The sequence below is a fragment of the Mchenga conophoros genome, linkage group LG6 (assembly GCF_057382185.1).
Source record: "Mchenga conophoros isolate Kocher_MC1m ecotype Shallow Benthic linkage group LG6, M_conophoros_male_GT1.1, whole genome shotgun sequence".
NCBI classification, from domain to species: Eukaryota; Metazoa; Chordata; class Actinopteri; order Cichliformes; family Cichlidae; genus Mchenga; species Mchenga conophoros.
The window spans coordinates 23,413,932-23,423,860 of record NC_140531.1 but is presented as its reverse complement, the minus strand read 5'-3'; the positions used below and the strand labels follow the sequence as shown (position 1 = coordinate 23,423,860).

At 43.5% G+C, this 9,929-nt stretch overlaps 1 protein-coding gene across 1 annotated transcript in view; it reads right to left on the bottom strand.

The window, feature by feature from the left end:
• Window positions 1-9,929, bottom strand: part of LOC146572619 (protein NSUN7-like) — a 29,209-nt gene that overhangs the window by 13,486 nt on the left and 5,794 nt on the right. The window contains exons 4-12 of the mRNA XM_085278495.1: window positions 9,363-9,421; window positions 8,039-8,175; window positions 7,771-7,923; window positions 7,391-7,574; window positions 5,407-5,620; window positions 5,083-5,226; window positions 4,835-4,936; window positions 4,606-4,723; window positions 1,146-1,269 (exon numbers count right to left, since the gene is read on the bottom strand). Coding sequence (XP_085134621.1) covers window positions 1,146-1,269; window positions 4,606-4,723; window positions 4,835-4,936; window positions 5,083-5,226; window positions 5,407-5,620; window positions 7,391-7,574; window positions 7,771-7,923; window positions 8,039-8,175; window positions 9,363-9,421 — 1,235 coding nt within the window. The remainder of the gene's footprint in view (window positions 1-1,145; window positions 1,270-4,605; window positions 4,724-4,834; window positions 4,937-5,082; window positions 5,227-5,406; window positions 5,621-7,390; window positions 7,575-7,770; window positions 7,924-8,038; window positions 8,176-9,362; window positions 9,422-9,929) is intronic.

Here is a 9,929-nt window from a genome sequence, read left to right as displayed (position 1 = left end):
CAAATCAGTGCTTCTCTGCTGAAGGAATTGGCTTGTTCACGCTGACAAGTACCTACAAGCAGACTACACGGGTGGTGTTTGCTCTGCTTCTCACTCTCATTTGTCCTACAGCATCCAGCGTTTGAGTTTACTGTCTGCACAAACAGGTTTGTTGTGTACTTGTACATGCATGTCAATTTACGTTTCTGCCTCCATAAAGAGTCATTTTTCTTCTTGTCAAATGTCTGATTTCACTTAAAGGCACTTTCTTGTTTTTTCTTCAGCACTCAAAGGTGTCGAGGAGTTTTAAACTCGTTTCATCCTTCAGCTTTCAAGATGCTACTTTATCTTTTCCATGTTTACTTCCAGATGTGAACATTTAGCATGTAGATCTGCATCACTGCAGAAGCAAATTTTTTAAAGCTTCTTTGTCTTTTGCAACATTCTTTTATGACAATAGATTTAAAGGATCAGCGTTACTAGGGACTTACTAAATATTACTTTCAACTCCTATAAATGCATTTTTATACATGAGTAAACCATTATAAACCCAACGTGATTGAATAGTTTTTGTTGTGGCTGTACGGACCTCACTGCAGCATTTTTCGAGCTGCAGGTGATCGAAGGAGCAGCAGCTCCTTCTGTTGTATTTTTCCCTCTTTTTATGAGTGCAGCAAGAGGCAAGAAAGGGGAGGGGGCAAATGAGGTGATGCAACAAGGCTTGAGGGCTTGGAGGAAAGGCTGAAAGAGCGACACAGAGAATTATCCATTCATCTTGGCTCTGGAGTACTGAAATGTTTCACTGGCTCACATGCATTTCATCTTTAGCTTGTCTCATTTTTATGGAATATTGCTGCAGTGTTTTTACAGAGCAATGGTACACACACACACACACACACACACACACACACACACACACACACACACATCTACCTACTGTGTGTGCGTGCGTGCGCAGGCTCACAGAGCTGACTGACCTCCCTGCAGTCAGACAGCAAAGAAGTGCAGCCTCAGCACTACTAGAAGGTCTTGTTGCAAAGCAATTGCATGCGCGCACACGTGTAAATACTCTACACACATCACAAAATCTCAGTCCTTTAAAAGCAGCCTTGTCCTTTATTCTCTTCTTACTTTCATCTTACGCTTTCTCCTCCCATGCGTCTCACCTGTCGGGACAGTCTGGCGACGAAGCAGCCGTTGGTGACCTTCGATGGTTCGAGCCTGAAAAACTTGTGCGAGTCCGTTTCGCCTCCTGATGAGGAGTCGTCCGGGAAAATTGGACCATTCACCCTGAGGGAGCGGTACAGAACGGGAAGAAAAAGAAAGCATTTTCACACTGATTCTTCATCATCACATGCATTTAGAAGAGGATTACTGTAAGCTCAGGATGCATAGTTGTGGTCCTTGGGAACAGTGTGTGTGGCTCATGAGCCAGTGAAAGATGATCACTACACAGTTCATCAAATATGAAACCATAGGGGTGTTTTTCTTCTGTTTCAGCCATGATGCCAACTAAAACCTCCTAAGAGCTACTGACAAAGCAGGGGTCATAAAAATACCACCAAGGCTGTAAACCATAGTAAAAAATACCAACATAAATCGCAGTTCTCTGAACAGAGACTGTACGAATGCTAAATGGTTTTGATGTATTTTTCCTGTGCGGCCCTCAGTCACAAACAAATTTCCTAAATTGGCACTTGGTCGTCAGAACTCGGAGCTCCCCTGCTGTGAGTAAATGGTTGTGTAACGCGCACAAGAACTGCCCGCTTCTGGAAATTGAACCAAAGAGAAATAAATTATTTTGACAACCAAATAAAGAAAACAGGATTTGTTTAATCGGCCTCAGCTTTTCTTCAAACTTTCTAGCGCCGTGGCGAAGTTCTTGAAAAACAATGTTGCTAGCAGTTTTACTTGATATACAAGCAACAGCAGTCACATGAAACAGTACATGGGCATCCTGCAGTTCAGTGTCAGTGCAGTAGTTTCCAGGCACAAAGGTTTCCTGTATGTAAGTGGATGGGAGTGGGTGGCTCATCAGGTGCTTCTCGTGGTGTCTCTTGACAGATTGTCCTGTTCACAGCCTAAGGACAGTCTTGTTTATGGGCCTCGCAGCTGTTGCTGTCAGGCCATACTTCTGGTCCAAGTTCCCTTCAGGATTCAATATTTTAGGAAATGTTGAATGAGAAATCTCAGCGGACCAAGCGCTGTCTAAATCTTGCTGAAATATGGAGACGATGTGCAGATGTGACCTTCGTTCGCATTAAAATTCTCAATGCAATGCTGATTGTGAAAGCAGGGTGCTCTTTATGTCGAGTGTTTACACACACAGTCAGATTTTTGGTGGGGCAACTTTTCATCTCCACTAAAAGCTATTAAGATAAAACTACGCTCGTGCTTTTATAATGGGTTGTGAGCTCACATGTTAAGTTACATGACTGGAGTCACATGTGTGGAAGCAGAATGTACAGTTCGGCTGATATTGATCCAGGTTTTTTCAGTTTTGCCTCCGTGCACCAACACAGAGGATTTTTAAATCTAACAGTAAAGATGTGACTGAAGTGCAGACTTTTAGCTTTAATTTGGAGGGTTTAACAAAAGTATTGCATTAACTGGACAAATTTAATTTTAAATGAGAAGGGCAGAGCCTATCCAAGCTACCATAGGGCGGGAGGCAGGGTGCACCCTGGACAGATCGCCAGTTTCCTGCAGTGCTAACACAGAGACAGACAACCATTCGCACCTATGGCAAACACCCAGGGCCGTGATGCTATGAGGCAACGGCGCTAACCACCGCGCCACCATGCTGCCCTGAATAAATCCTGCTACTTCTATCACAGCAGTCACAGCATCAATAAACACTAATGACCCAGTTTCACTGGCAGCCATACATGCACATGTCAATATGCTGATAATCTGATCATTATCTGGGGAAAAAAGCAGTTCCCCTCCTTTTCTATATTTCTCTTCTAGTTCATCTTGGTTTCATCTGTCCAAATAATCTGTTTTCCTAGAACTGTGTGGGCTCTTTTAGATGTTTTCTGCTGAAGTCTAATCAGGTCGTCCAGTCCTTCAGTGTAACCAGTGATTTGCACTTTGTCATAAACCGTCTGTATGGAGACATCTCTTGATTGTAGATCCTGACAAGGACTCACCTGCCTCCCTCAGTGTTCTTGAGTTGTTTGTAATTCTGTCATCATCCCACTTTGTTTGACTTCTGTGGTCTTTCAGGAATTTTTGGTGTTGCTGAGCCGGCTAAAGGAATTTCCTTGTTTTTAAGAACATACCAGGTTGTGGCCTCTGTTGATGTTTTTGCTCTCTGTGATAGATTTATTATGGCTTTTCAGCCTAATGACGGCTTCCCCCACTTGCACTGACATCTCTTTGGGCCTCATATAAAATACAAAGTTCAACACTGTCATGAAATACCAGGGGAACAGACATCACCTGGCAATGAAACTGCTCGTCCCTTGTCTAAGTACATTCGAGCCTCTGTGGACTGTGTATAAATGTGCCGGTCATTCCTAAACAGTTAATGCAAGTTGCTGAAAGTCAGTGCTTCAATCACACATTTACCATTTGATTTCAAATCCACTGTGGAGGCAAACATACAAAAACTGTGTCAAAAACCTGGCTATGTACTGATCGCTACTTCCTTCCTCCAAACTTCGCTGAAGTGCTGTGGTGTTTGCAGTGCACTGTCATCCCTTGTAAAAACAACTGAAACATCTGTGTCTTCACAGAACAGATACTGGAAACACAGAGATCAAACATGTGCCTAAAATCCTAACGCAAGTTGATAAAAGAGCTTATGTGAGCTGATTTAATAACATTTGGATTCCTTTAAGTGGACGGATGGCAGGAAATGACTTTTGTGGAGCAGCAGGCATGAAACAGACTCTGAAATCTTCTCCGCCCCGTTTACCCCGACTGCGGGATTAATCTCAGGCCCACCAGTAACAGCAGCTGATCCTTTACACTGTCATCAGCCTGCTGACAGACTCTCTCTCTCTTACACACACACTCTCTTATAGAAAGGTAAAAATAATAGGTTATTTAGAAATCCGTGCACGGGAATGGTGACCCAAACCGCCGTATCCGCTGGAATCACATGCTTTCCAAGCTTATAAAGTGAATTTATCAATGTCAGCATGCTTTATCTGATAGCTTTTGTGAGTTTTTGCTCACATGAGCCCCATGCAAGGGTTTGTCCTACCATCTGTGTTTGGACTCAGAGATAATAATCCAGCTGCAATAAGAGAAAACGAACAGTTTAGCTTTAAAAAAGCTAAAATGACTTTTGGTTTCTGTGGTTATTGCACGGTGAGCTGAGCCCTAGAAAAGAAGATGGGCTGCTCGTTGCTCCCATTTCTATTTGCTGTGGAAATTAACGAATGATGCCAAAAGATAAAACGAAAAAAAAGGACCATCAAATTAAACAGAAAGTATCTGAGATGGTTTAAGTGCCTCCTGTTTCCTGTTACACTGCCCTGTAGGTTCCTCATTACGCTTGTGTTTGTTTAAGCCTGTGGATTAAAAAAGTACTTTATATTTATATATGACTAAAAGGATTAAATGCCTATTAAGCAGACAACTGTATAAAGATGCAGCCGAGTGTGTTTGTTGTACCTGTAGGGCAGCAGTTTGGGGTGAGTGTGTGTTTTCTCTAACACTCTCTTCACCAGCTGTTCGTTTTCCTCGGGATACACTGAGCGTGTGCAGTAGACCACAGTCTGAACCTTTGGGACTGATGAATGAAGGAAATAAATGAATTTTTTACCAACAGGAACAAAAATACATAACGTGTTTAAGTTGTAGCTCGGTTGGTGAAAAGTGTGTGTGCTTGGTATTTACTCACAGGTGAGAGCGTGTGCCAGCAGTTTCGCCTGCTGGGCGGTCAGAGAGTTTATTTTTCTCTTGGAAACAGAACCATGGGACAAATCTGGCAGCAGACCCCAGTCTGTCAGCAGAGGAGAACCTGTTTAACGTCTGCCCTTGTTTAACTCTACTTGGACATGACTGCATAATATTCAAATGTTAAACAAAACGACATATATTATGTTTACTCATTGAAACAGGAGGTTGGGGTCTCTTATATTTCCCTACCTCCATGTTCACTGTGGATAGCGGGCACCGGGTCATTGAGGGCAGAAGACGAGCACTGAGGCAGCACCATGATGACCTTTACTCGCTGGACGGTGGCATCTACGTCATCCAGACCGTAAAACGCTTGTGACAGGACACGAACGTCTACATCAGGATGTAGAGCAACATGTGAGTGATCGGATTAGTGTTGGCACTGTGCTGCCATCATATGTAATATTCAAAACTCAGGGTTAGGGTTCATGAATGTTAAAGCTTAAAGGACAAATACAGCGACATCAGCAGCAACAGGGACAGATCAGTAAATCTGAAGTGTTTGTGACTCACTTTTTAAGTCCATCTGTGTGAGCAGTTCCTGGATCTCCTCTTTGTGTGAGGGGTTGTGATCAGCGCCACACACCAGCACTCGGACCGAGCGGGCAGCAGCCACAACAGCCACGTGTGCCACGGTCATGGCCGAGAAGGCCCCCACTAGCAGGACGTCGTTTTTATCAAACAGCAGGGGGCGTAACACACTTGTTGCCACGCACACGCTCCTGTCCTACAAAGACAGACAGACAGGTGTGTCTGCTATTCACACAAGATCGGTGGACTACTTTCTCCTTAAAGAAGCTGGCCCCTCCGGACTTACAGACCGCTGTGCAGCTAATCGAATTCAAGTCATTCAACTCAAGACTTCAGACTTCACATCACAACAGGAAGTCAGCCTGGATCAAAGGCCAAAACTTGCACTTTATCGCACAGCGGTGAAATGCTTTCCACCTAGAAAAAGACTATTAGGCAGCCTTCATACAGACTGAGTGTGTTTCTTTCTGCTGATTTCGATTCCTGTAACCTTTTCCTTCTTAATTTAAGTATTTTATAGAGGAGCACGCAGCGCTCACGCTAAATGCACGTGTTGCTAATGATCTGAAAAATCTGGACCTAAAATGACCGTCAGTAGAAAAGCTGACAAAAACAGTGAGTGAGCTGGATTTCCACTGTTGCTGTTCTTTAAACTGAATATATGCAGTGATTTTTATCTCTCGCTGAATCCTTTTTCACTTTTAACTCTTACCTTCAGCTTTCACTTTAAATCTTTCAGATTTACAAGCAGATCTCTAGTCCCCTCTAAGAATGACGTCAGCTGTTGGTGATCACCATCTTGTTCTTTGAAACCAGACTTCACAGTTATGACTAGAACTGACTGAGAAACTAAGGACTCCCATCAGGCAGTAATAAATAATACCAGAAGGTTTTTCTGAGACCGTACATCCATCAAGAAAGCATTTACCCAGGTAAATCAAGTAAGGGATAGCTTTAATCTCATAGACTTTTATGCAATCTGACATACTTCTGCTTCCAGAGCAAGTTCCCGCTGCTGATCATTAGAAAGAATGCAGATTTAAAGGACATCTGCAATGGCTTCACTCCTCTTGATTTAGTCTGTATGCATTTTCCAATAAGCACCACTGCTTGAAAACATAAATCCTGGTCGAGTCACTTGAGGGGCTTTAATCTACCAGCTCTCTACTACAAACTGTCTGATTTGTGGCATCCACACCTCCCACGTCTCAGGCAGCATCTTCACCTAAACTAAAGACTTCCAGTGGTGAGAATGTGCCCAATCCCAAAGATCGCCTGCTGTGTGCTACTTTGTTCTGACCTGACTCTCCTGATGTTGTCTTGAGTTTACGTGTGAGAACACCTCATGAGTCCAGCACTCTTCCCCGCTCTTTGCTCTAGTTTGCTAAGGTTATGTTCAAGTGCTCACCCCAGAGAAAACAGGTTCTCAGTTATCCTGGTCATGGTGGCCTTAAGAGCTTGAAAGGAAGGAAACCCACCCCACAAGGGGTGAAAAAAGGCAGGGGTCATTATCACCAGAGGTTTTGGGGGAAAGCACTGTCAGACCATGCCCTACCCAATCATGTGAGCTATTTATGTCACCTGACGCGTAGTGTGAGTGGGGGTTGAGGTCTGGTAAGGGATCTCAAGACATAAATTGTAGGTGGGTGACAGCAGGTGTCCTAAGCCACCACCTCTGTTCGATGATGGTCACTTATATTCCTCTTTCAAGCCATTTTGCCATCCCTGAAAGAGTGACCTTTGACCTTTAAGTGCAAGTACACTCTGGAGACTCAGCTACACATTAACGGCGAGTCAACAGCCACCTCCTAAGGGACTAATACCTGAGACTCTCCACCTTTAATTTTTAATACTGAAGAAAACTCTTGGATGAAAGGTGACATGTCTTCCGAAAAGCTCTGACGAAGTCTTCTCACCTTCTTTTTAAGCTCTTAAGACTCAAATATAGGCACACCCAGATTTCTACCTGTATGTTCAGCACACGTGTGGCGGTGAGGCTGCTGTGCTGGAGCCAAGCTTGAAGATGCTGCGAGAAGATGAGTGTGTCGGGACAGAGGGGGTCCCTGCAGAACGTGAACTCCGCGAGTTCAGTCTCGTTCTCCGCTTGACACAAATCGGCGCTTTGTAACGCTTCACACATCTCGTCAAGACTACAGGGAGAGGACAAAACATGCTGTCAGAGACACACATCACCAGGTACAGATACAGGAGACTAGATTGTAATACAGAGACACCAGTGCCCTCCGATTAGCTGCATGTCAGTATTCTGCTTTAACCACCAGTAAACTTTACCAGGCATTAAACACATGCTGCATTAAGCCAAAAAAAAAATCATGCTGAAACTACCTGATCTTGAGAGTGTCGATCCATGCGCACAGTGGCAGACCTCTTGCTCGGTGCTGTTTGGTCCTGACGCTGTCGGACAGGAAGCAGGAAACACTCTGCAGATTCTGCTTCACTCTGCAGCGAGCTAGAGAGGCAGCCAGCTTGGTCTTACATCTGTAAAAACACAGCAGAGCCCATTTTCATGTTTCTTTGATTCAGTTTTGGTTATTTGGTTATGCATAAATAAACTTCTGTTGTTCGCATGTGACTTTTACACTCGCACACACACCTGTGCAGACTTTTCTCCAGGTTCCTGACTTCCTGGATGGGTTCTTGCCCTTCTATCGTTGGACGTTCACACGGAGAAAACTTTTTGTCCTGAAAGTCGAACAGCATCACCATCGCCAAAGGCAGCAAGTCGTCAGACTGAAAAACATTGCAGGGCTTTATTACTGACTGAGTCCTGAAACAATTGGACTGCTGTGCAAAAATGGGCAAAAAAAAAAACAAAAAACCTGGGCAAATGTTATAAAACCGTATTTTATATTTTAAAAATATATTTTAGAATGAGTAAACTGAGAAAATGTGCTATTTTAAGAAAAATATCAGCACATTTTGAATTACTGGCAGCAATGCATCTCAAAAAAATTGGACAGGGCCTTGTTCACCACTGTGTAACATCCTGCCCTCTTTTAAAAACATTCTGGGCTATTTATTTCTCTTGTTTTAGCCCTTTGACTCAAAATGTTGTAGCTTGAGGGGAAGCTCAGCTCTCTACTGAGAGGTCTGAGCCTCCCTTTAATCCAAACGCTGTGTCACACTGAGTCAAAACGGTGACGTTTCAAACCAGAAAACCAAACAAAGGAGTTAGAAGGCAGTGAAATGTTCACAAAAGCTGAAGTTAAGGGTTCCCTTCATTCTTCAAAACAGGAATATATGATCACCAAAGAGTAAAGTAAAAATGATGAGCACGTCCGTCTGCACTCTTCCTTATGGCTGTGTACATGCACTCTTTTTGTCAGGTTGTGCGTTTGTGTGTGTGTGTGTGTGTGTGTGTGTGTGTGTGTGTGTGTGTGTGTGTGTGTGTGTGTGTGTGCGGGAGGCAGAATATGTATGTTGCAGTAAGGATGTGTGTTGAATTATAAAGAGCTGTGTGGTGGTTTTATAGTCGCACTCGCAGACTAACGGCCTCAGCCCATTCTCTGCGTTTCCCTCGACTTATCATTCCCACACAGAGCCACGCACGAGCGGAGCGAGTCTCTTATCCATGTATGTGTCATAGCGCAGTGTTTCACAGCATAATTTACGGTTCCCAGTCAGAGAGAGTGTGTCTGCCTCTCCCTTGTGTGTATCACTTGCCACCTATAACCAGCCAGACCATGTACACGTCTGAATACAAATGGCCTTTAACTGCGTCCCTGCCTCCCTCGCTATCATTCCGCAATATTCGGATGAATCGCGCTCATACGGCCACAAACACTTCATTTGAAGACAGATAACTCCCAGACTGTTTCACACACTCAGTGTGTGAGCGTATTTCTTTTTTTCTTTTTAAAAAAAACCATTGGATTTGAGTCTGTAAACACCCAAATGTCAAATCTGGTGGGACTCACAATATGCTGCGAAGTATGGAAGCAGCTGTCGGAGATGATGTCCTCAAGTAAATCTTGATCTAGGAGGAAAACAAAGTTGTTAATGAACAAAGGGAAAAAAACATCGGCTGAATTTTAATGAATTAAGAGAAATTTGAATCGTAGTGTCCATCAAAGCGGAGGATAATCATACTCTGTCACTTGTTTAGTCATATAGACAGTTTGGCTCTATTTGCTGATATCTTGAAGCTCTGTCTTCAGCTGAACCAAGGTCATGTGTCTTTTTGATATGCTAACAGCAACTGTGTTTTGGTTATTATTCTAGTTAATACACAATCATTTCTGATTCAGAGTCAGAACTACAGATGCCAGAGCCTGCAAAGTCGCTGCCAGTCAATGTTGGACGCTGGGATATTTCCCTGTGCCCTGACGGTGAATTTGAGCAGCATTAGTAGAGCGCAGGAATGAGTAGAAGGACCTCTAAAAAGACTCAGTATGAGTCATTCAATCTCTACTTGCTACTTTACACATAAAGTAAAAAAAAACTTTTGGTATAATGAATTTGGGAATAAAAAGTTCCAGGAGGGA